Genomic DNA, 26346 nt, shown 5'->3' with positions numbered 1-26346 from the left:
GACTTCTGGATATGTCTCAAACTTATATTTCCTCCCTCTCCCCCCACAACCCTCTGTCTCATGGTGTTTCACTGGATAGAACTTCCTAGAAAGACAAAATTAGAAATACTACAGTCACAGATAAATAAATCTTCTAGTTCACTCTTGTCTGACTAAAATTAGCTGTGGATGTGTACAATGAGAATGCCTCCACCTGAACTGGCTGTGTTCCAATGCACAGAAATGAGGTACTGCAAGAGTCTGAGTTTTGTGTTCTATTTTAGATGTTTAGTACACTTAGATACTCATCACACTGTCTGATCCAATAGCATTAATTATGGCTTTAAAATGCTAGTATCTTTTGAATGGCTATAAGAGGCCTCTTAATTACAGGTCAGATGCATTGTAAATGTCTAATTATGGTTAATGAAACCAGACTTTCATCTGCTCTAGAAAAGGAATAAAGCTAGCCAGAGAAGAATAAGAAAAAAAGAGATACTTTTGTTCACAATAATGCAAAAGGAAATGTCAGAATTGTGTGTCACTGTGGTCAGCCATTAAACAGATGTGTGGTCTTGGCTTATGTAATTGACCTTATTTTTAAATTCTTACTTTTATTCTGGTTTTATGTGTAAGTGTAAATGATTTAAGTAATAGATGTAAACTTATAAAATAATTTCATGATAATCAACCATATTGTCCATTGAAGGATATCCTACATTCAATCAAAAATAGTTTAGTTGAAATAACAATGACTAGATTCTTGTAGATTTGTTTATATTTCCTGCTTTTACTGACTGTCGCTGTTAGAGCAGACACAGCACAAAGCAGATCTGTAAGAAACTTTGTTCAAGCCTTTATTGTGCCCATACATAGCATTTTTATACCCTTCTGACCCCATCATTGCCCATCACCACACCAGCTCTCAAGTCCATTGGTGGAAGCACTGTTTGGAGAAAGTATCCCCAAAAATCCAAAATACAGATAGATCTTGGTTTTCCATGGTGTTTTTTGCAGCACAGATTTTTTTTTTTTTTTTTCTCTACTTTATCTTCTTTTCTTCTCACAAACATACAAATCCTGCTGGCTTCTTCTGTTAACTCTTTCATCTGACCCTCAGCCCACTGTGGGCCCTCTCCACAAGTGACCATCTAGAAACACAAAATACTCTTTAAAGCAAGTCCTGATGTCCTTTATTTTGCATTCTAAGAATCTGTCCATACCAAATTGGACACTCATGTTCATTCTCAACCTCAGTAAACATGCTAAAAAATCCCTTTCCTTTTTAACTGTTTTTTCAGAGACCCTTTTACCTCCCTGTTTCTGAGGGTGTAAATGAAAGGGTTTAGCATGGGAATAACAATAGTATAGAAGATTGAGATGGTGTTGCTTTTGTTGGGTGAAGATGTGGCTCCAGGCTGAGCATACATGAAGAAGGCTGTCCCAAAGAACAAGCAGATTGTCATCATGTGAGAAGAGCAGGTGGAGAAGGCCTTGTGCCTGCTTTCAGCTGAAGGCATTTGGAAGATAGTGATGATTATATAACCATAGGAGATAAAAACCACCAAGGCAGTGCCCACAATTATTGACCCACACACAGCCAGCATTACGAGCTCATTGACGAGTGTGTTGGAACAGGAGGCATGGATCACTGCAGCAACATCACAGAAGAAGTGGTTTATTTCCCTGCGCCCACAAAAGGACAAACTGAACGTGAAGCCTGTCTGGATGGTGCAGTTGATGCAGCCTGACAGGTAAGAGCCCATCACCATGAGAACACAAAGCCTTCTGCTCATAATGACTTGATAGAGCAGTGGATTGCAGATGGCAGTGAAGCGATCGTAAGCCATCACAGCAAGGAAGAAGGCTTCTGTTGTACCAAAAAGAGAGAAGAAGAACATTTGTGAAGCACAGCCATTGTAGGAAATGCTTCTTCTGCCCAGTAAGAATGCAAGTGCTGCCCTGGGAGTGATGACAGAGGAATAACAGATGTCCAAGGTGGACAAGTTCTCCAGGAAGAAGTACATTGGGGTGTGCAGGTTGGAGTCCATCCTGATGATGAGTATCATGCAGACATTTCCCACTACAGTGACAATGTACATGGAGGAGAAGAGAACAAAGAGAAGGAGTTGTGATCCTGGGTGGGATCTGAACCCAACCAAAACAAACTCACTTATCCTGGTGTGGTTTTCCATCTTTGCTTTCAGATGATGTTCCAAAAGGAAATCAGGATGCATTAAATTTCAGATAGTCTGCCTGGAGAAGCAATTATAGAAGAATAAGACAAACAATGAGATATATGAAATATAAGAAATATTAAATACAGAGTAACAGATGGAAAAAAATATAAAATTCATTAATATATCACATCTTCAGATTTTTTTCAATGGTTACAGGGTAATTTGTAAACTAATAATCCTGTAATATTATCTTCAGTACAAAAAAAATATTCTGCATGCAGCTTATCCAATATATTTTAATTTAATAAACTTTACAACCAACTAGAAACAGACATTTCATTCTACAGTTGAAGACCTTTTTCAGATTTAACTGGGCAGAAAAAATCTCATACCAAGATTTCAACTAACTCACAAATATCTGCTCTACCCTAAGCAAAAGAACAAGGGAATTTGCTGCTTCAGATGATGCAAAACAATTGAAAAGATATATGAGCCAAGAAATGTATTAAAATAATGTGGATAACTTTTTTAAAAAAACCCAAGTCTATTATTTTAAAAAACCCACATTGTTTCATGTGAGAAACTGAGTTTTTTCTTTTATTAAAGCACTTGAAAAAAAACCCTTCAAACGTTGAGATTTCTGAAATAAGTTTTCTCAAATGTTAATTCACACAGTATGTTAAAAACTGACTAATGGACAGAATGTTTCAAGTAATTCCATTTCAATTCTATTTAGTAATTTTATTTTCATAAGCTAGTTGTCCTCATATCTAGGCTTGAATATATTCTGTGGGTTGATGCCTACATTAGAACTCACAGTTTGGATGCCTTTAAATTCAGTGGACAGAGATAAACACTCCAGCTTTAGAATATTTACTGTAGAAGGTATGAATCATGTTTTAAGATTTTCTGGTTTTCTCCATTGATCTAAAGGAAATTCCAGCTATTCTGTCTGTGAAAAGATGAATGTAGATGTAAAAAGCTGAGTGACAGAAATCCCCATCCATTTACTGGTATTTTGTTTGGTTTGCTGGCATTTCCATTAGATAATTTTTCTTAACCAGCACATTTGTAATCTTTTCAAAGCATTGAATTATTTTTTAACACATTTCTCCAGCTAGACCTTCATGGTCCTTGAAATGTAGCCTCAGCTCTAGGTACCCTCAGAAGCTCTATTTAATCCTTTGTTCTTATTTACCCACGAGTCTTAGGATAGGGAAATATATTTGGAGAAAGAATTTCTCTTTGCTCTTGCTCATCAAATATTTTGGCTGGTTTTCTTGGGGGTTTTTGTGTGCAGAGAGCTCAGGTTTAGGCAGTCAGCGTCAAGTATTCAGTCAAAGCCTTTTCAAGCTTGTTGTCTACAGCTTTCACAATTCCTAAAGCTTCCTCTATTGTTAAAAGAGAGAAATAGATGCATCCACATGTGATTCTTTTAGTCTCACCCTACCTGTTCAAAACAAGGGAAAAATAGTCCCTTAGAAGTGCTGTCTTTGTTAGAAAAAAAATAAATCTAGCCAGAAGAGAATAAGAGAGATACTTTTGTCCACAATAATGTAAAAGAAAACATCAAAATCTTGTGTAATTATGGTCAGCCATTTAACAGATGTGTGGTCTTGGCTTATGTAATTGACCTTATTGTTAAATTCTTATTTTTGTTCTGGTTTGATGTGTAAGCATCAATGATTTAAGTAATAGATGTAAACTTATGAAATAATTTCATGATAATCAAACATATTGTCCATTAAAGGATATCCTACATCCTATCCAAAATTGTTTAGTTGAAATAACAATTACTGCTGCTTTAAGTAAATGGCTTTTTAAATATGCTAACAAAAACCTTAGCTAAGTATGAAGACGCTGGAGATACTTTTTTAGCCAGTGAGGGGAAGATTATTGATTCACCTGAGAAGTCTCTGGAACTGTCTGTCTCTTGGTTGATCAAACAGAAAGTCTAGAATGCAGACACATTAAATACTGGCTCCCTGTTAATGTACTTAATTTCCAGAAGAAGTAACTTCATTCATAAGCCCTGATTACTACATGCTATATAATGAAAAGAAAACAACGATTTTTAGTCCAGTTCTGTCACTACATTTAACAAAGCAAAGCTCAGATTTCACACTCCACAACACACATACCTTTTAATACGGTCATTAAAGCCAGGTTTCATTTTTTGGAATTCAGGTTTCTTGAGCACATTGCCAAAAAATACCGGATATTTTTTCTACTCAGCTGATTTTTCAGTAGTCTCTTGTAATCAATCCATCACTGGCCTTTCATCTGACTGGTTCTAACGGCGTTGTCCTTAGGATGTTGCTCATATATACTTTAATAGGTGTACACAGAAACACCAGGGAATCAGTTTCCAGAGTCCTGAACCTTCACAGCAGACATCTGAACCTCAAATGAGATATTTTTCCCTTATGCCATTTTTCTTTGCCTGCAAAAGGAAAAAAAAAAAAAAAAAAAAAGGAATAGAAGGAATAAAATAATAAGGAATAAAACACAAGCAATAAAGTCTAAAGCTGTTTCTGTGTGTCTTCTACCCCTACTTTTTTCCCTGCTTCTTATGCAGAACCCTTCCTGCCCCTTGTAGATTTCTTTGTGCTAAGCAAAACACTGTGGACCTAATCAAGACCTCATTAGTCATTAGAATCTGCTTCTTTCCAGATTATCAAAATAGAGCAGACACCGTTGGCTTCTCCCCAAGCAATAATGCTTCTCTTCTCTACACAAAAGCAAGTTTCACTAAATGTGTTCTCTCCTCTGGCTGGCAGGAGGAGCACACTCACCATCTGAAATGTAGAGGTATGATTCAGGTGAGGGTCCAGCCTCTATGAGAACGCTGCTCTGGAGTGCAGCAACCTCTCCAGGAAGGGAAAAAGCATCTCACAACTCCTGTTTGGGTACCTCAGACACCCTGGGGTGGGGCTGTTCTTCAAAAAGCAAACTTGCATTCTTCTCAGCACAGGAGCATCACATTTAGTTACAGTAGACTATATTACATTTTCTTTGTTTTGGCACGTGGTTTTAATTAAATCTGCATGAAATAAAGTGTCTATTCTTGATATAATGGCTTTCCAAATTTTGTGACTGACAATAGATCAATATCCTGTAAACCCAGACTATCTTACATTTGCATACATTCTTATCAGCTCCCCAAGGCTGTGAGTAAGATTGAGAGAGACGGAAAGTTCCTCAGAAGCTAAGATTGGACTCTTACCTTCTTTACTGGTGGGTAGTGACTTATTTACACTACTTTAAAGGCACCCAAACTTGACTTTGAGAAAGTGTTTATTAGGAAAACTTCTAGAAATAAACTTAGATGCAAGAGAGAAGTTGCATTCTCAAAAGGTTTGTGTTTGTGTAAGACTTTTCTGTGTTCTCTCCTTCCCTAAGATCACTTAAGAACCCCTGTTGAATAGGTTATGAATTATTTGTTTCAGGTTTTCTAACAACATTATTATTAGTGTACATAAACCCCATAATAACTGGATGATAATCCTGTTAACAGTGTATTTGAAGGATTTTCCTGACATTATTTCAAAACAATCATTTCAGATCAGTTCTTTAAAACCACTCAATGTGTGTAGCCAAATCTCTGTATTAAAGGAACTTCACACCTTGCCAAATTTCAGTGAAAAACTCACTAAGGGTACTGAAATGCTATGGTTTGCACTTTATGTATGAAAACTGAAATAAGAGAAGAAATAGATTAGGTGATTATTGGTGTATCAGTACTTTAATATATTGCAATAAGAATGAAGTGAGCCTGATCCTGTACTGGTTTTGTCTTGCATAAAATTAAATTACTTCACTGTAGCTGGTATGGGACTAAATTCTGGATTTATGATGAAAACCATATTGAGAACACAGGAATGTTTCAGTTCTTGCTGGGAGGGAACAAGAAGCTGTGAGGGGACACAGCTGGGACAGCTTCCTCCAGCTGACCAGAGAGACATTCCAGAACATGTGGCATCATGCTCAGCAATAAAAACTGCAGGAAAAAGGAGAAAGGGATGTCTGTTCCAAAGTAACCATTAGGTGTGATCCCCATTTTCTTGGAGATGGCTGAACAGAAAAGCATATGTTACAGATAAATAACATATTTATAGGGTGACAGCCCATATCCACGTGTAGAAAAAGGAGCTGAGTGTAGTTTATTTAGATGTCTAAATAGACATGTCTAAACTTTAGGTATTTTTAGAAGAATTCATATCTAGCTGTGTATATGTGGCTCTTGATTTTAAATGCAAATCTTGAGAACTACTGGATTTTTTTGTTGTTGTTCCTTTGCAATGGTTCATATTGTAATGTATATTCATTTTGTGTCAATCACCTATTTTCTCATAGCAGATTTTCTGCTAATGCCTGGATTACAGCCAGCACACTGCACCTCTGGTGAGAGCTCCCCACTATGGTTAAAGCCAAGCTGTTCCTGACATCTCTCCTCAACACTTAACAGAAAGGTCTCATTTGAAACAATTTGCAATACATGGCACAGTATGCACAGACAAGTTTCTTCCAGGTTCATCCTGGAATCTGAATGTTTCATCTGCAAAATTAGAGAAGTCAGTATCCTAGTACAGAGCACAGAATATCAGATACCATGGTCTTAGTCATAAACCCAGATTTAATATGGTCACATGGAGATGCACTCTGCTGACAGATTTATTTGTTTGTTTGTTTGTTTATTACAGAATATTAAAAGTTCTGGAGCACTGTGATAGTCTGAACACAGTGCAGTTTTCTTGGAGACACCATTTTATTTCTAATTTATGATCAGATTTTCTCACAGATGATCTGTGTTTAGCTCAGATTCACCAGCTGTGTTTCCAGCTCCTGCATGAGATCATTACTCCTGAAGAAATACTGCTGGATCCAAGGCTCACGCAGCCTGAAGGAAGTATTGAAGTGATTTATCCTTTCAGGCATGTCTGAATTTCTTCATGGAAGACATTATTTGGTGTGCAATGAGGTTATTTAGGGTATCTTGGTCCCGTTGTGAAGCTGAAACAGAGCCCAAGTGACAATGCAGCTGTACCATGTGAATACCATGAGCTACTCACTTTACACCTTCTCTAATGCCATATTAGAAACATTTTCTACTTCAGAGGATGGTTCTTTTTATCCTACACCAGATATCTAAGAATATTACAATTACCCATCCTTTTCTGCTGCCTGTTTCTTTCAAGGGACAATGACAAAATCTTGGACTAAATAAATCACACATAGCTGATTTTCACATGCATTTTACAATGTTTTATGGACTCTGTTCCATCTAGGGGTTCATTTTCTAGCATTTCCAAACCTCTTTAAAAATGGAGCAGTCATTCAGCCAGAGACTTTTAAGAAAGAGTGACAGCATAGATTCTTACAGGGAAAACAAGCAAAAAAATCCCCAAACCCAAACATCTCAAGTCAAAGCCATAGTAAATACATAGATTTAACTTAGATATATTAAGGTCTAGTCCAATAAATATGAGTAGTGTTTGCATGGATAGGAGAGTTTGGCATGGATTAAGATTTGGACCTCCTGATTTCAGCTCACCAGCGCTGCCAGTTGATCTTCATGAGCGAAGCCTCTTTTCTGGGGCTCTTCAGTTGATTTCTTTGGTGCATCTTCTGCAAGTAAAAGTCTTTCTCATGGCAGCCCTGACTTCTTTGTTTCTAAGACAATATATGAGAGGATTCAGAAGTGGCACAACCACCGTGTACAGGACTGACACCAGCTTGTTGGCACGATAGGTGTACATGAGCTTAGGGTGGGCGTAAGTGAAAAGTGTGGTGGAATAAAACAAAATCACCACAGTCAGGTGGGAGCTGCAGGTGGAAAAGGCCTTTTGTCTCCCCTGAGAAGAAGGAATCTTCAACACAGTGAAAATGATGCAAATATAGGAGGCCACCACGGTGCACAGAGGTATCATGATAACCAGCAGAGCCAAGATGAAGTCCACTAGCTCAGCCAAAGAGGAATCGCTGCAGGAGATATTCAGTAGGGGTGAAATATCACAGAAATAATGATTGATTTTGTCCACATCACAGAATGAGAGCCGGGCTATAAAGCTCAGCTTGATGGAAGAAGTGATCAAACCACACATCCAACAGCCAGCTATCAGCTGAGCACAAAGCTTGTGGTTCATGATGAGAGGATATCTGAGGGGTTTGCATATGGCCACAAAGCGGTCAAAGGCCATCACAGCTAACAGAACATACTCAGTACAAACAAAAGTCACAAAGAAATGCAACTGTGTCATGCAGCCCTGGAATGAGATACGTTTGTCATGAGACAGGACATCTATGATCATCTTTGGCTCAATGACAGAAACATACCAGATCTCTAAGAAAGCCAGATTCCCTAAAAAGAAATACATGGGTTTTTGCAGGCTGTGGTTGTTTCGGATGGTGAGAATGATAAGGAAGTTTTCCAACACAGTTAATAAATAAGCCAGAAGTAAAGCAGAGAAGAGAAGCAGCTGCAGTTCACCAGTGGTGGGAAAACCCAGGAGAATGAAATGTGTGACTTTGGTTTCATTCCTCCCCCCCATTCTGCAGAAGAAAGATGAACCTTATCCACCTGCAATAAATTAATACAATGACACCTAACTATGCATGCTTAAATTCACAGCCATAGGTTAAATCACCACGTAAAGACTCTGTAAAAATTCAGGCATTTTGTTTCTGGGTTTTTAGAAATTAACTTTGTGAAATTTATCTGCTCAATTCAGAATTTTTCACTTTAAAAACTAAACCATGCTTTTAAATTTACATTTCATGGAGATAAACATACATTACAAATACTGTCTCATCTAATACATCCAAGACAAATGATGAATGATGCTAATACATTATCCATCCAGTACAAAGAAATGACAGCTTATGAGGTTATAGATAGACATTTACATTTCCAATACTTAGCTTCTACATCTAAACATTTCTAAAGTTCTATCATATATATTCCATGAACTGTAAGGGAAATGCAAAGTACCACAAGGATATATTCATTTTGATAATAAAAACCACCTTCAGACGTATCTGAAGGAGCCCACTAGAGGTTTAAACACTTACATCTACACAAAATCTATTGAAATGGTACACATAGCATCCAGATACAGCATAAGTGCAAGCAAATTATAATTTTGAGTCAGGTTTGTGTGCCGCTAACTCAGATTAATCCTTAAAAAACAAGAATGGCTCAGCCTGTGCTATTAAAAACAAAACTGTTCTCAACCTTCTGTAGTGGGAATCCACTGACTTAGTTGATCCTGGAGAATATGATCAGTAGGGTACAGATGAAGTGTAGATTGGTATGTCAGTTGTGTGATTTATACCAGCACAGATAAATCACCACTTTATTTAACTTTGGTGTCTCATGAGATCTGATTCACAAATTATAGCTGGCCTCCCAATGGAAGCAATCACAGAAAGAGCAGAGATGTTATTGTTACCTCTGTGATTCCATGCAGAGTTGAAGAAACTCTGAAGATTTTTTTCTGAGACACTGAACAATGAAAAAATACAATAGCTACTGATTTTTATAGGCCAGAGGAAAATAAAAACATAACCTGAGGCAGAGAATATGGCAGTCTTTTACCAAAAGGTAATCTAGAAAAATATTTTAGTGCCCTAATCTAAACCAGTAACTTTAATGGGTAATCACTTTTGGTGTAAGTGATTTTGGGTAAATGTAGTTTCACCCACATCAAAGCCATGTGCACAATCTTCAGACACACAAATAGCCAAGCTATGCATTTTCTGAATTTTATAATACAGTGCAAATATGTTCAGAGCAAAAGGAGGATCAGAGATAACAGTGAGCTGTTACCTGATGAGTTCAGTTGCCTCCCAAGCAGGGCTGAGGTGCTGCTGCAGGATTCTGCAGCCCAAAGAGTACAAAACCTGACCTGCTCCTCTCCATACTGCCAGGTGGGAGCCAGCCCTGGAGTCAGCTATTTGTAAAAATCTTCCAGCTGGTCCCATGTGAATCAGATATCTTAAGCCAGAACCAAAATTACATTCACACAGTGAGAATAATGGGAGTTTAGCATCCAGGAGAGCTGGAATTACAGAGGTTATTTGGCTGTTGGAGCATACAGTTTGATTTATTTTGCAAATATGTAAGAATCTAGTGACATTTGACATACCTTGTAGTGTGCTGATTGAATTCTAACTACTGGCCAAAGCCACATGTGCATGCTGAGGGGTGTAAGGGCATCTCAATAAGACAACAACCTTAAAATAAGTGCATGGAGAAGGGAGAGTAGTGTTGTCAGAAGCACGAGTGTTGGTTCTTACCTCATTTCTGTTAGGCTGGTGAGGGTCCAACTACCATGGACCAATTTTGGGATCCCTGCAATTCAAGGAAAATGTGGATAAACTAGAGAAGTGCTTATTAAAGCCTGCTAAGATGTGAAGATATGACTCAGGGTCCATGCTCCATGAAAAGAAGTTGCTGTAGCTGGGTTTGTTCAATGTGGGGTTTTGGAGGCTGTGCTGTGGTCTAACAGTGACAAGCTATGAAAAGGGACAAAGACAGTGATTTATTGCTATTTAGGCCGTTAGAAAATGTGAGCTCAGAACAGGGCTTAAACAGTTTCCCTGAGAGATTTTAGTACCTCTGACATTTTAAGCTCTCAGCTAGACCAAGCCACAGCTGATGTAACAGAGACATGGGGAGAGTTATGCTAGAAAAGGGAAATCAAACTATAAATATATGCACATCTGGAGTACTGCATCCAGTTCTTGGCTCCCCAGTGGAATAATCTGAAGAGCATCCATTCCCTGGATAATACTGAACATATTATTCATATGTTGAAATCTACTCAGGGGGTACCTACAGCCAGATTCACTTCCCTACGCATCAATTTTTGTTGCAGTTTGAGATGCCACAGGCTTTTCCATTTGACATCCAGATCAAAGAATCTTACAAAAACTTGGGTTGGAAGGACAGAACTTTACTTCCAGAATATTTTAACTCACTCTGCTGTCACAAACATATTTCAGGGTAATCAGGTTTTTCAGGGACTTGTCAGGAAAAGCTTTGAAAAGCTCAAAGCACAGAGAGTTCATTACCTTTCTGGGACTGTGTTGTGGTGCTTTGTCGCTCTATTAGGAACGGTGAGAAGAATGACACAGACTCTCTTGGGAGTCGATCAGGGGAATTTCTCTCCGGTTTATTACCTCAGGTCTTTTTTATAGACTGATATGTGAAAAATACAGAAAAGAAACTCTTACTGGCTAGTAAACTAACACATCACCATCATTGGTCAGTGGGGTACACCACCCCTCGACTTTCTCTTGCAAGAAAACAAGGAATAGACAAACAGCACCTGCAAGGCTGTTTTCTGTCTCTGAGGATTGTTTTAATTCCTCCCCATGATTTCCCAGGCCACTTTCTCAGGCAAGACTGAGAAAATAATGTGGCCTGCAATTTCCACAGGCACCATACTCTCTATTTGAGTTAACATCCATAGTGCTTCATCACTCTGATTGATTTTGTTTGATTTTTTCCTTTTTTTGGACTATCTTATCTGAATTTAATTTGTTGGAACAAGTTCCTGATGCTTTTGTCTCTTCAGGCATGCACAATTAAGAATTGTCTCTATCTCCTCTGTAACACTCTTCAGTTGGTGGCAGACTGCAGCTATGCACCTCCTCAATATTCTCTTTTCCAGACTTAAAAAACTGCTTCCATCTGTCTCACTCTGTATGCTGTGGTCCCACCCTTCTGTCATTTGGTAATTCTGCTGGACTTTCCCTTTTGTCCTTCTTGTAGTGGGAAGTGCCAAACTGGACACAGTAATGTTGATGTAGTCCTGGGTAACAGAGTCAAGGATCATTTACCATCAGGCCTGCTGGTGCAAGATTTTGCATCTGTGTGTTAAATTACCCTAAAGTTCTTCCTGACCCTCTCATCTGAATGTTACTTTAGGAAAGTGTTTAGACAACTGATTCTTCTCTTAGTGCTTATATCTCCTCACGTAATGTTGAAGGACCACAGGAAAATAACATTTAAAAATCAGGAGGCTCATTTAGCATTTCAAATTGAAATTAAACTATGCAAATTAACCCTCTTCCCCAAAAGTAAAGCTTTGTTTTCTGAATCTGAGCTACTTCCCAAATTTGTATCTGAAGTTAATAAAGAAATTTCTCAGTGGTGGTTCATGGTCTCCTATCAGAGCTATCTAAAATGACTGTTATTATCTGAGTTACTGAAGTTCCCATCCTTGTTCCTGTGAAGAAAGCTGACATAACTATTTATTTGGTGCCTCAGGTTCTTGAATCCTAGTTTCATGTTATGTTGGATCAAGGTCAGAATGAAATTTTGTCCTTCAATGCATACTAAAAAATACATTAAGAGCAGCCAATTATGTTTCTTGCCTTTTCTACTCCTCAGGAATGATGTGTGATGTGTTCAGTTAGAAAAACCTTTTACACTCACACAGATTCATAAGTTTTAGCTGAACACACAGATTGGCTCAGGAGAAGGAATTGTTAAGCACTGATGTTGAAAGACAACCCTAAATAACCATTTCTGTCAAAGTAAAAATCTTACTAGACTTTCACAGGATTTAGACACATTGATTTGGAAGATTATCTTCCACACATTACATCAGTGACCGGATGCAGAAACTCTGGGGAGAGCAGCCCTGCTGCACAAGGCCTTCAGTAAAGTGTCCTTTACCTCCCGGTTCCTGAGGCAGTAAATGAATGGATTTAGCATTGGAGTGACTATGGTATAAATGATGGAAACCAGCTTGTTGAGATCCCTGGAGTTTATACTCCTGGGCCGGGCGTACATGAAGAGGGTGGCTGAGAAGAAAATGATGACCACAGCCAGGTGGGAAGCACAGGTGGAGAAGGCTTTTGTCCTGTTCTGGGCCTTGGGAATGAGCAAAATGGTGCTGATTATGTAGATGTAAGAAATTATAATGACAGAGAGGGGAATCAGCAAAATAAACAAGGCCGAGATGAAGTCCACCATCTCAGCAACTCGCCGCTTGGTGCACGAGAGGTTGAGCAGCGGGCTGACGTCACAGTAGAAGTGGTTGATGACGCTGGGACCGCAGAAGGAGAGCTGGGAAATGAAGAAGACCTTGAGCACAGATGCCAGAAAGCCAAGCAGCCAAGAGCCCGTGGCCAGCTGCACGCAGAGCCTGCGGCTCATGGTGAGCGCGTAGTGCAGGGGGGTGCAGATGGCCACGTAGCGGTCGTAGGCCATGACAGCCAGGAGGACACACTCGGTGCACACCAGGGCAATGAAAAAGTAGAGTTGGGCCATGCAGCCTGTGAAGGAGATGCTCTTACTCTTCACCACCAAGCTGAGCAGCAGCTTGGGAACGGTGACGGAAATGTAGCAGGCCTCTAGGAAAGCTAGATGGCCCAGGAAAAAGTACATGGGCTTGTGGAGCTGGTGGTTGGTGATGATTAAAGTGATGATAACGATGTTCTCAGCCACAGTCAGCAAATACACAGCAAGGAAAAGCACAAACAGCAGAACCTGTAGCTCTGGAGTGGTGGGGAATCCCACGAGGATGAACTCATGGATGTGGGTATCATTTCCTAGTGCCATGATGACCTTGAAGACCTGGAATGTGTGAGGAGGAAAAAGGAAAGAAATAGAGAACACTTTTTATTATCTCCCCTAAGCATCCTTTCCATACTGGACTTGCAAATAGACAATTTAAGCAGGGATTCCACACCAGTTATTTCATTGACATTCCTTATTACTTAACCACTTCTGAAGTTTCTTTGTGTCCTACAACAGAATTGGGGATTCACACCTTGGCTCCAAGAAAATATTTGGGCTTCACTGATTTCTTCACAGACCTTCTTACCCCTGTCTTCACTTAAAACACAGTCAGAGGGGAAGAGACAACATCATTAAATGTGTATTTGATCTCAGTTCTGAGCTGCCCCCCAGACAGAAGCACAGTCTTGCTGAGTGACTGCACTCACACACAGCAAACTCGGCTTGAGCTGTTTTACTGTCTCACTTACTCTTGAATTTTTGCAGAAGGAAATAAGTGTTTGTTCTCTCACACAGAATACTTTCAGTAAGTTTTCTGGGGTTAAGGGATATATGCATTTGGGGGTTTTCTTTTGAAATTGGAAAGGACCTGTGCATCTGAAAATTTCTCTCATTTTCAATTGATTGACTAAAATAGGCCACTTCTCCCCCCAAATAACAGTTTTTACCTAGAGCCTTAGACTGTATTAATTACAGTAGTCATCCATAATTTTTCTTCTGCATTAATTGATAGAATTAATCTTGATTTTTCACAAAATACCTGAAGTTTGATGTTTATGCCTCTTCTTATCCATTTCTTAGGGAAGGTTTCAAATATTTTTTACCTATTCCTGCACATTCCTATCCAATACTCAACTGACTTTGTAGAATCATGATCAGTATTTGTTATTCACAAAATATTTTTCATATATCACATTAAGAAAGAAAATCCATTAATGTTATGAAGACAAAGAAATTTGTATTTTTGTAATATAAATTATTTGTCTTTGAGGTTCAAAATATTTATTTCAAATTAAAATTTTCTCTTGTATAGAGATAATCTGTGTAGAATCAATCTGATTACATAACTTACATATTTCATTACAATTACATCACTGCTGCCAAATAATAAAGTGACAGGATACTAAATACAATTTCACTTGTAAGGATGGCTTTCACATATCCCAGCCTTCCATGAGATTTAAGCTGTGGTAAATACTGACAGGTAAGGCAGGTAACTCATTTTCCAGTATAGACAGTAGGGATTTAAGCAGCACAAGGAAAAAAACCTAGTTTAAGTGATTTAGTATGCTATAGAATACAAACCGTAATTGAAAAGTGCCTGAATGAAAAAGATACCAAAAAGAGAAAAGAAAAATTATGATTCCCCATGCAAATATAGGCTTTAAAAATTCCAGATCTACCTTAAAAAATTGACTGGCACTACTTTAATTTTAAAAGGTGATTAATTGGACCATTCCAGGTACCTGTCCTCAAATAAAAAATCACCCTCAGGTGGCACAGAAAGATAATTTCCATGTTTCAAGAATGAAGCTTTTCAGAGTAAAAATAATGGTGAATGTTTTTTACATTCTAGTCCACTGAAAATAAAATACAAATGCCTTTTTTTACCACATAAACATATTCAGAAGTACTGCTGTAGAAAACACAGAGAGAGTGAGGGAAAGGTTATATTTAACTTATAATATCAACAGAGGTGATAAGATTTTTAAAAGCACACAAAGTAATATAAGAAATTTCCATATTTCCAGTCTTTTAATCTGTTAAATCCAGCTCTGTTTTCCTTTCCAAGCAATCCCTCTCTCTTCTCTCTCACACCTTGAGAAACATGTCCATGTTTCTCTTGAAAACTACTCACAGAATCAAGGAATCCCGGAATGGAGTGGGTTAGAAGAATTTTAAAGACCATCCCATTCCACTCCAGCCATGGCAGGGACACCTCCCACTGTCCCAGGCTGCTCCAGCCCCAATGTCCAGCCTGGCCTTGGGCACTGCCAGGGATCCAGGGGCAGCCCCAGCTGCTCTGGGCACCCTGTGCCAGGGCCTCCCCACCCTCACAGGGAAGGATTTCTTTCCAGTATCTGATCTAAACTTATTCCTTTCCAGTTTGAAGCCATTCCCCCTTGTCCTGTCTCTCCAGTTCCTGGTAAGAACTGGGAATGCCCCTTCCAAAGCACTCACAAATTCTGTGGGAATTCTCAGAGCTCAGGTGAGATCAGTTGAGAAGAAACACCTCTAACAAACCTAGAGGAAAAGAAATTAAATGCTCTTTGACTGAACAAGAGATCAGCATCTATGCTTCTTTCTCTCTTTCATTGAGCTAAAACCTTACCCCTTTGCTTTTCTGGTTCTCTCCGACTGGCTGGAAGCTCAGCTCTGTAAACAGCTGTGAGCAGAAGCAGTTCCTGCCGGCTTCTGTCGCTTCAGCTGAGCACAAGATTTCCCAGGATGCTAAAACGTCTCTAAGTACATTATCCTTCAAAGCCCAAGAGAACTGGGAACAGAATTAGAGGGAATAAATTTCCCTCCTTTTTCTAAACCTCACGGAAGGTGTTGCTCTGCTGGTGGTTGTTTGCTTGTTAATTTTTTTATGTGCTAATTAGCTATTTATTGTAGCACCATTCAGACTTGAATTTTTTTTCTTTCTCCAGAGTCACTGCTGTCTGTGTGACAAGGCATCAGACTAGAACTCAGGACATTTGTACTTGGCTGGTGGCTCATGATGGGTAGCTCTGACCAATAAAACTCTTCAGTTATCAGTGCCTTAGTTTCTCCATACATTAAATAATTATTGCACCAGTCTTGGATATTGAGGTTCCACAGAGAAAGTAGCACCCAAGCATTAGGTATCAATAATATTTCAGGTGTGAAAGACACCATTCAGAGGGGAAATGCAAGTCCCTGGACATGCCTGCAGCTTAGAGTGAGATACAGCCCAGAGAGATCCCCAAATACAAGTGAGAATAATGCAAATTTCCATGTGTGAACTACATGACTGAACTCCCAATAAAGTGAGGGGGGAGAGAGTCAACAGGAAAGAGTCTGGACAGTGTTTCACCTCATTCAAAAGGTTCCAAATTGTTTGAGATTCAATTTCCAAAATGTGTCTCTTTTCAAACTCTGCTGAGTGATCTTCACAGCCTTCAGCTCTGTATTTTCTGGGGTCTTCCAGACCTAGGAAGATGTCCTGGATACCAAAAGCATTAACAATCTGTTCCCTTCTCCAGTGGATTAAAATAAAGAAGATGTACCCAGACACTTATGTGTGGCTACAGGACCTTCAGCTTTGTGCTGCTGGAAAATCCATTGCTTGGGAAAGTTAAGACTTCATCTCTGGAAATCTGATTCTCATAAGAAGTAGAGTGCAAATAAATGTAACCCAGGCAGACAGTCAGAATGTTCAGGCCTTATTTCAAGGGATTGTCAAACAAAAAGAGAACAGTGAAGCACTCCAGAAGAGATCTGTTAAGTTTTCAGGCAGACCTGAATATATTTTTGCAAATAAATTCAGTTTCTAAGTTAATCCATGGAAATCTTGAGTTGTTCATTAAACACACCTTTAAGCTTCATGCAGAGTTAAAGATCCCCAGAACTCACAAAGTCTGATTCATGGAACTGAAAACACACTTTTCTGGACCCTAATACACCTTGGAGTTACTTCAAAGAGAAATCTCAAAGAGTTCATCACAGCAATACAGGAGAGAGCACGGGGAGGAAATGCTGTGATGTGATGTGATGTGATGTGATGTGATGTGATGTGATGTGATGAGTTTATAGCAATCAACTCTCTGGGTTTAATGCCAGGTAAATTTGATCAGGGGGCATGGATCACTTGGGGTGGGGTGTCATTAACAGCATACCTGAAGACAGATTTTGTGTTTGTTGTATTTATTGATGAAATTCATGTCAACAGCTGGAACTATGGATAGACATTTAGAGTTGTACCAAGTGTAATTAAAGTCATAAATAACAATCAATTTTGTTGTTTATTATTATGATTGTCTTATATTATTTATTAATATTTCTATATTTATTTATTAATAGTTATATATTTATTGATGTTGTTATTATTTGTTTATTATTATTCTGGATGCATACAGACCAGAACAGGAGGATGAAATTAAGAAAAGCTGGGTATTTGTAAGTCTAATTGCGGCCTGCTACTCCCCCTCTTCCAGCTTCTCAGAAAGAGAATGAATTAAATCCACCTAGAATTAAATTAATGACCTTTCAGGGATGTAAACAGTAATAATTCTAGGTGCAAGAGAACTCTGCACAACATTTAATAATTTTGCATATGTGACCACTTCATTTTTATGCTTTATTTTCTTGTTACTCCTCACCTACCCCTTCTTGAGCCTGCCTATTTCATTATTTCTCATACACCTTCTGTCTCCTAGCATTTTAAATCAAGAGTAAGCTTCATTTTCAGGCATGTATATCTTGTAACACATTGGCACCAACAGAACAGAATCACCTCATGTAGGTCTTGAATAATGCTTTGTAGACAACTGTATTTTCTGTATGTAAATGAAGATAAATTCTCAATGGAGTCACTCTCTTAAGCATCCTTTAGCTCTGGTGTATCTAAAGGCCTCCTTTAAGATTAAATTAATTATGAAATTACCTGAAAGTGTTTATTTCTCTCCTGTGACTACAAGAAGCACTTTCATTTCAGTGTGGTTGGAAGTGTTTATATTACAGATATTTACCTCTAGGACAACTTCTACAAAAAAACTTCTTTTTGCCAAAAAGAAATAAAAAATCCCTGTATTGGAAGTTTAGGCAGTTGTCTCCTTGCTCATCAGAGATCTGAATGTTGTGATGCCTTAGGATTTTAGCTTTACTATTTTTTGTGTATTTGTAATCCTGAGATTCTTCAGTGTATAACTCTAAACTCCATATACAATGTCAGCTGATGCTTTCCCATTTTGGTCAGACAAAACAATTCCTCTCTAGGCCTGGGAATCAAGGAAACCTCACTGCCTCAGGCCCTGAGAGAGGGAAACTAAAGTGAGTTGGGGAGAACAAACTGGGGGTAAATGACCTCATTACCTGAAGCTGTAAATGAAAGATTAACCCCCAATACGCAACCGGACCAAACTTATAAAAAATGTTAAAAATCTTTGACCTCTTGTTCATTTTTTGGCTGAAGCCCCCGAGGGAGCTTTGTCTGCCCTAAATGCACCTGAAGGCCCTTCAATGAATAGAACTGTTTTTTTCAATAAATGGAATTCTGCCTTTAGGTGAGCCATAAAGGCACCAGCTGCAGGGTTAGGGATAAGTGGCTGGGGCAGGTTTGTTGTTGTTGCCCCATCACTCAGGAGAGCACTCCCACAAAAGGTGAGGAGCAGGGTGGGGGCCCAGGGCTGACACACGGCTGAGGCAGAAGGATCTGCTGTGCTGGGAGCGGCTCACAGGTGTGAGCACAGCTGGGCCAGCACAGGAGAACAACAGGAGCTGCTGAGTGTGGGGATTGAAAGAACCACGGGTGAGTGTTGGGGATGGGGTTACAGCAGGAGGAGATGCTGAAGAGCAGCTGAAAGAGGGGATGGAAATATTGACAAACAACGCTACAGAGGCTTTTCAGAAGGCTGGCACAAAGGAAGATGTGGCTGAACTGCAGTTGAGAACAGACCTGGAAAGGATGGAGAAGCTGACCTAGAGCAGCAGTGAGAGACAGAGTAGAAAGCCCAAGGAACCAAAGGAACTAAGGCCAAAAAGGAGAACTAGATGAAAAGGAAGAGAGAGAGAGAGAGAGAGAGAAAGAGAGAGAAAAAGAGAGAGAGAGAAAGAAGAGAGAAAGAAAAAGAAAGAGAGAGAGAGAGAGAAAGAGAGAAAAAGAGAGAGAGAAAGCAAGCAAGCAAGCACTGTCTGAGGAAAAAAATAAAACCTGATTCAGAGAAAATCTGAAATGAGAATTATTGGTTTGAACAATTTAAAATGGTTTTCTATACTGTTTTAAAATGAGAGCTCAGTTTGTGGCGTATCTATTGTTAAGATGTAGTATGTATTATAAATACCTAGATGTAAAACCTTCTGTCTAGAGAATGTAATTTTTCTCCATGTTATGTCCAGATCTGCAGGGTAAAACAAAATACTTACTCAGTATTTAATAACTACAGTATTTTCTGCCTTTTTTGTGTGTGTTTTGAAGGTTTTTTTCCACTTTGCTATCAATTCAGAGTTCACCATCTTTTTGGCAGCACTAAGGACATGGGAATCACAAAAGTACATGGACTGGCTATTCTACTGACAGCAGGAATCACTGGTGCAATCTGGTGGGTGTTTCACCTTTGATAATTATTCTTAATTAGCATATATTTCTATTGCCCAGACTGAGGCAGGTTTCTTCTAACTACACTTGTGCAGATACAATGTAAGAATTTACACAAAGCTAAATTCGAAATCCCCTTTTACTCAAAAGATAAAAGTAAGCAAGGTGTGGACACTTTTAACCTCTTCTATGAAATTCTAAAATGATGATTGATTGTCTCTGTATACTCCTGTGAGCCCCAGTGTGTGTTTTCTTGTTTACATCCCACACCTCTGTGCTCCAGACCAGCACAAGGACTCTGGCACAGAGCTGGAACTCTGTGGAGTGGATTTAGCTGTGTTTATTCTGCAACATGGTTGGTTTGAGTCTCCCTTGGTTTTCATGATCAGATGGGGTTAATCCAGAAATTGCTGGAACAAAATTGAAGATCTGCTCCAGTTGGAGGAATTAGGACAAGATTTTCACCCATACAGTTTCTCTGCAGCAGAGTCTGGCACAAATGCTCACAATTTAGTTTAAAAGTACAGTCAGGCTGACATCAGAGGAGATCCCATGTGCTGGCCAGAGCAAAGTGATGCTGTGAACACCTTGCTTCAAGAGGCAGCTGCAGTCAGTTTTTGGCACCAGCTGAGACCAAGCTCTGCTGCAAAGCAGACACATTTTATTTGGTGCAACTAGTCTTGGACAAATTAAATCGTTCACAGATCCTCAGAGATAACAGATCTCCAGATAACTTTAGGGTAAAACCTGTCTCAAAACAGCTGAGATTTGCATCACCACACTGATCCCACAAACATGTATTCTGTCAGCTTGGTTTTATAGTTTCAATTACAAAGGAAGTGGAGGAGAGGTTGATTTTTGTTTTTATCATTGACTCATTGCTTTCTTACCCTGTCCAAGGTACCACCACCCTTTCTCCCCAGCCAGAGACCGGGAACACGCAGCCTCCCCTGCAGAGGGTTCAGTACTGTAAGTTCATTATTCATGCCACAAGGACAACACTCATCTGAAAAGACTCATTCTTAACCACAAGACAGTGTTAATTTCCATTTTGACATAAGCCATCCTGCAGTGCTCAGATTCCAGAGACTTTATATGGGCAAATGTGAATCCATGGACACAGCTGGCCCAGAATCATGCAATGAAAAAGCAGCTTAATCCCACTGGTTTGTACACCTAGAAGCTGCTTGTCCCTGTACAAGGAACTCATCCAGGCTTCCTCTGTATTCATTAAAAAAATGTGGGTCCTTTGGCATGTTGTCTACTCCCTCTGATGGTGCTGTCCACAAACTTGATGAGATTCTGGATATGGAATCAAGAAAGAGTTTAACCCGGTAGTTTACCAGACTGAAACTTTTTGGGTTTTTAATACTTAGTTTCATTTAACTGAACCATATTTTATTATTTTCTTTTTTAGTCTTATGAATTACACTTTTCTTATCCCCACTGCTTTTTTCACTTCGGTTTCCCCTCTTCATCACTTCTTCTATAGTAGAGACAGTTGTGTAATTCTCTATAATTTCTGCTCTAAGGAGTCCTGTATATATGACTAGGGGAGAAATATTTAATGCCAATAAAGCAATATGACAAAAACTATACATTCTTTTCATAATTAATTTGAAATTTTAAAGATTCCAGTATGAGACAGCATTTTCATACTACCACCCCCAAAAAATGTTAATATGGCTAGATATCTTTCTGGTTTTGTGCACATGTGATTCTTTTAATTTCCCTCTATTAGCCCATTTAATCTGTTACTTTTAGTAAGTGTTTCCACTTTACAGAACCTGTTTTTCCTGGTGGAAAATCTAGGAATCAAGACTGGTGACCCATCTGCAGGAACCTGCATAAGAAATGAGAATGGAGAGCAGTGGCCTCTGCTCTGTGTCCTATGGACATAAACCTGTCAGAAAAATCCAGACTTTTTGCAAGGTGTTTGGCATTACTGGACCAGGCTCTCACTGTGTAGAAGTAAAACTGAATTTTCTGAGGATGCACCACAGAAACAGACACATTGAAAATAATTTTAAAACGGATTAATTTGCATTCAGCTCTACTTAAACCTGCTGACTAGTCTGTTAAATGTAGTTCACACTGTATATGAACTAGTGTAAATAATATAATAGTGTTTGAGGTGGAGGCTGACTGGATATTCACTGACATGGAATCACAGGGCAGTACTGCTGAAACACTGAAAGATCTCTTGTGGGGCTCATCTCTCAGAAAAAGAAAATACAAAACTTCTATGCCATGATGGATTTATGTGTCTTTTATTTCTCCCTCAGTTGCAGAAAAACAGACTTAGATGAAACATCTCTGATGCTTCCATGGTAAGTGTAACTCCTCTGGCTTCATTAATATGAAATCCCATTGTTCTCAGAAACACACAACTGACTGCACAGAAAGGTCAGGACAGCTGAGAGCAAGACTGGAGAACAGAAGAGAATGTCTAACTAGAAAAGCAGCTTTTCCAGAAACCATTAGAAATGCATAGATGAAGAATCTCTAATTTTTTACTTTCAGAAAGGAAACTGAGAAATTATGGTGAATGCTGAAAATATTTTGGTTTCATTTTAATTCATTTTTTTTTATCCTCTGTCATCACTCATCTCAGAAGCTAAAAAACAAGAGGCCTTGGCTGATACTATTTCTAGTGGTAACAGTCAGCATCATGATGTGTAAAAGCCTGTGGAATGAACATTTTAGGTCACTGGAATGAATTATTTTCTGGAATTGCCTATTATAGAGCCATCTGCACTAGGAAAAAAAAAACCCCAAATTTAAAAAGTAGTAAAGGAGGTATGGATGTACTGGAGAGAGTTTAATAAAGGATCATGAAGGGCTGGAGCAGGTCTCCTATCAGGCAAAGCTGAGAGAGCTGGGACTGCTCAGCACAGAGCAGAGCAAAGTCTCACATCTGCTTTGGAAATAGCCTGGCTGAACTGATTAGCAGAGCTCTAAACTCCATTCCTTGTGGGAAGAGGATGTTCTCCTGAGTGTCAGAGATAAAGCAGTAAACAACACCCTAGAAGCATCAGGGAAATACCTGTCCATCATCCCAAAGGAATTAGGGAGTGCTCTGTCCTAAAGAGGACAAAAGAGGATCAACAGCCCAGCTGAAGAGCCTCCATCAACACACAGGGAGTGAGCAGAAGGAGCAGAAATCTGTGGTGCAGTCAGGAATCTGTGGTGAAATCAGGAATCTGTGGTGCAGTCAGGAATCTGTGGTGAAATCAGAAATCTGTGGTGCAGTCAGAAATCTGTGGTGAAATCAGAAATCTGTGGTGAAGTCAGAAATCTGTGGTGCAGTCAGGAATCTGTGGTGAAATCAGAAATCTGTGGTGCAGTCAGGAATCTGTGGTGCAGTCAGGAATCTGTGGTGAAATCAGGAATCTGTGGTGCAGTCAGGAATCTGTGGTGCAGTCAGGAATCTGTGGTGCAGTCAGGAATCTGTGGTGCAGTCAGGAATCTGTGGTGCAGTCAGGAATCGGTGGTGAAATCAGGAATCTGTGGTGCAGTCAGGAATCTGTGGTGCAATTGCTGTCCCAGAATCACGGTGGAGAGCTGCACATCTGGATCACTGCAGCTGAGGGCTGAGAGCTTTCTAGAAGAACAAGGCTGGGAACAATGGGTGGATGTGCTGTGCTCTGTGCTAAGGAATGGCTGGATTGTGAAAAGCTGCCTCTGAGTGACAGCCACAAACAGCTCAGGAGCTGGTGGGTGACAAGCAAGGATAGACACCTGTGTCAGGTGTCTGCTCCAGGATAAGATGGCACATAGCTCAGATTTTGCTGACAGTACTTTCTTGACCCTTAGTGATTTCAAAGGGAGACTGGGATGATCAACTCAGAGGTAAACATCTGTGCTGAAGAAGCTTGTGTTTGTCTACATGAATTTCCTGGGCCATCTAAACACTGCCTTCATTCCAAACATCTTGCAGGAGACAGGATGTGCTGGTGTTGACACCATGGTTGGCTCCAATTGTCTGGGAAGGCACGTTCAACAGAGACATCCTGAATGCTCAATATCTGCAGAAGAACTTGGTCACTGGAGTGGTCACTTTTGCTGTTGAAAAGTACTGGTTTGTCATTTATTTCTTGTCAGTTCAACCTCTCACCTGGCAGTTATGCTGCAATACTGCTCATGGAGCACAAGTGAGAAACATTCCAAAGACTGAATATGAGCAGCTGTAGACTGGGAGAAATGTGACATGTGAGTGTCACCTTCCAAAGTAAGCCAGCTGGCTGGGACATTGTTTGGAATAGGACAGAAAATATCCTTGGAAATATAGCTAGCATTTTGACCTATTTTGACCTGAAATAAAAATTCTAGCTCCTGCTACATTTCTAACAACAAGCCCTCCCTCTATCCTGCACTAAGAATTAGAAACATTCTCTAAAAGTGAGATTTTATTGGGTTTCCATAAGAGTTTAAAGTTAAAATATTAGCTCTAGTAATATTATTAATCACACTGTTACAGTTTGTATGTTCTTGGGGAGGTTCTTTTTCAAGTTTCTGAGTAAAGAAACTATCCCTCTATCTCCACTTAGAGTTACATCTTAGAGTAGCATCTTAGAGGTACACAGTGACTTCAGGTATTTCAAAGCAATCAAAACTATTTAATTGATTATTCTGACCCTCTCCTATGAAAACAGGCTGAGACAGCTGTGGTTGTGGAGCCTGGAGAAGACAAGGCTCCAGGAAGACCTTAGAGCTCCTCCTGTACCTAAAGGGGCCCCACAGGAAAGTGGGAGAGGGATTTTTTACAAAGGTGGGTAGTGACAGAATGGGGGAGAATGGCTTTGAAGAGGATAGATTTAGATCAGATATCAGGAAGAAATTCCTCACTGTGAGGGTGGGCAGGCCCTGGCACAGGGAGCCCAGAGAAGCTGGGGCTGCCCCTGGATCCCTGGAAGTGTCCAAGGCCAGGCTGGCCGGGGCTTGGAGCACCCTGGGACAGGGGAAGGTGTCCCTGCCATGGCAGGGGATGGAATTAAATGGTCTTTAAGGCTCCTTCCAACACAAACCTTTCCATGATTCCCTGTTGATTCTAAATTCCTCTCTAGGAAGTTAAAATATTCCACAGCAGAAAGAGTGCCAGGGAGCAGGTAACAGAGAGGGATGAGAGGAAGCATTCACCTTATGGAGTGATGCTGGAGAGCAGCACTGGGTGGAAGGCACGTGTTCTGTGCAAAGTGAAAGCTAAAATGTGGTATAATGTACACAGCAGCATGGGGAAAGGCTTGAAGGGCAGCAGCTGCACTAAATAAAGAGTACTAACATTGTAAGGAGCAATGGATAGAAAAAGACAAAGAAAATGAACTTGAAAAGCTGTCATTCTTTAGCAGGAGGAGCCTCTCTCCATTCTTTTCCTTTCCATGTCTCTTAGATATGTCCAGTTCATAGAAGGGTTCATGAGATCTGCCAACAAGTACTTCCTTGCTGGGCACCACGTGAATTTCTACTTGTTCACAGACAGTCCTGAGAAGATCTCTCACCTTCAGATGGCCCCTGAGAACCACCTGTTTGTCATCCCTGTCCAGAATGACCCCAGGTGGCTGGACATCCCCACGAGCCGTATGGACATCATCAGCTCCTACATCCACAGCCAGTTCCAGTACGAGGTGGACTATCTGTACTCCGTGGACATTGATGTCCAGCTCCTGGCAGACATTGGTGTGGAGATCATTGATGCCCTGGTGGCAACCATCAGCTCCTGGCAGATCACTTCCCAGCTCGAGAACAGCGCCCACGAGACACACCCTGAGTCACCAGCTGCCATCCCTGAGGGACAAGGGGACTTCCATTACACAGCGAGCTTCTACGGGGGCAGCGTGTCTGAGGTCTACAAACTGACCCGAGCCTGTTCTGAAGGGCTGATGGAGGACAGAGAAAATGGAATTGAGGCTTGGTGGCACCATGAGAGCCACCTCAACAAGTACCTCCTGCATCACAGGCCCACACGCCTGCTGTCCCCAGAGTACTACTGGGACACGGAGCTGAGCCCCAGCAGCATCCAGGTGAAGAGGATGTGCCCAGTGCGCAAGGACAGCTAGAGACAAGCTCCTGAAACAAAGAATGTGAAGCCTTTGCTCTTTACAGCCCCACTAAACTGAGGGTAATGGGCAAAGGAAGTTTCCCTCTGCACTGCACACATTTTCTGCATGGCTTAGTCCATAAAGTGGGTCTCCTTAGCTAGAGACTACAAAAGCCAGAAATTTCTTTTATTAGCAACTTCTTTTTCAACTTTTTGCTTTTCAACTGTCCTTTCATCTGCATGTTTACAAGCACAGGCTTCTTGCCATCCTGAGAACATATCAAAATTGACAAGGACATACTCAAAATGACAGTACTTAGGCATCTGAATAAAGTCAGTT

General features: G+C 40.1%; 4 protein-coding genes across 4 annotated transcripts; 1 reads left to right on the top strand and 3 right to left on the bottom strand.

The window, feature by feature from the left end:
* Window positions 1-1244: 1244 nt before the first annotated feature.
* On the bottom strand, window positions 1245-2180 carry LOC131588975 (olfactory receptor 9S13-like). Its single transcript, XM_058858058.1, has one exon. It carries the CDS (start codon window positions 2172-2174, stop codon window positions 1245-1247), a length of 930 nt encoding a protein of 309 aa, XP_058714041.1. The 5' UTR covers window positions 2175-2180.
* Window positions 2181-7762: 5582 nt separating this feature from the next.
* On the bottom strand, window positions 7763-8710 carry LOC131588713 (olfactory receptor 6Y1-like). The gene has a single exon (XM_058857639.1). The coding sequence runs from the start codon at window positions 8708-8710 to the stop codon at window positions 7763-7765; it is 948 nt and encodes a 315-aa protein (XP_058713622.1).
* Window positions 8711-12774: 4064 nt separating this feature from the next.
* LOC131588712 (olfactory receptor 6B1-like) lies at window positions 12775-13734 on the bottom strand. Its single transcript, XM_058857637.1, has one exon. It carries the CDS (start codon window positions 13732-13734, stop codon window positions 12775-12777), a length of 960 nt encoding a protein of 319 aa, XP_058713620.1.
* A 1835-nt stretch (window positions 13735-15569) lies between these two features.
* On the top strand, window positions 15570-26025 carry LOC131588711 (histo-blood group ABO system transferase 1-like). The gene is made up of 3 exons (XM_058857636.1): window positions 15570-15574; window positions 23910-24044; window positions 25359-26025. Exons 1-3 carry the CDS (start codon window positions 15570-15572, stop codon window positions 26023-26025), a joined length of 807 nt encoding a protein of 268 aa, XP_058713619.1.
* The last annotated feature ends 321 nt before the right edge of the window (window positions 26026-26346 follow it).

This window comes from Poecile atricapillus, chromosome 27 (assembly GCF_030490865.1).
Source record: "Poecile atricapillus isolate bPoeAtr1 chromosome 27, bPoeAtr1.hap1, whole genome shotgun sequence".
NCBI classification, from domain to species: Eukaryota; Metazoa; Chordata; class Aves; order Passeriformes; family Paridae; genus Poecile; species Poecile atricapillus.
Note: the sequence above shows the minus strand (reverse complement) of the source record. Positions and strands in the feature narration are given on the sequence as shown.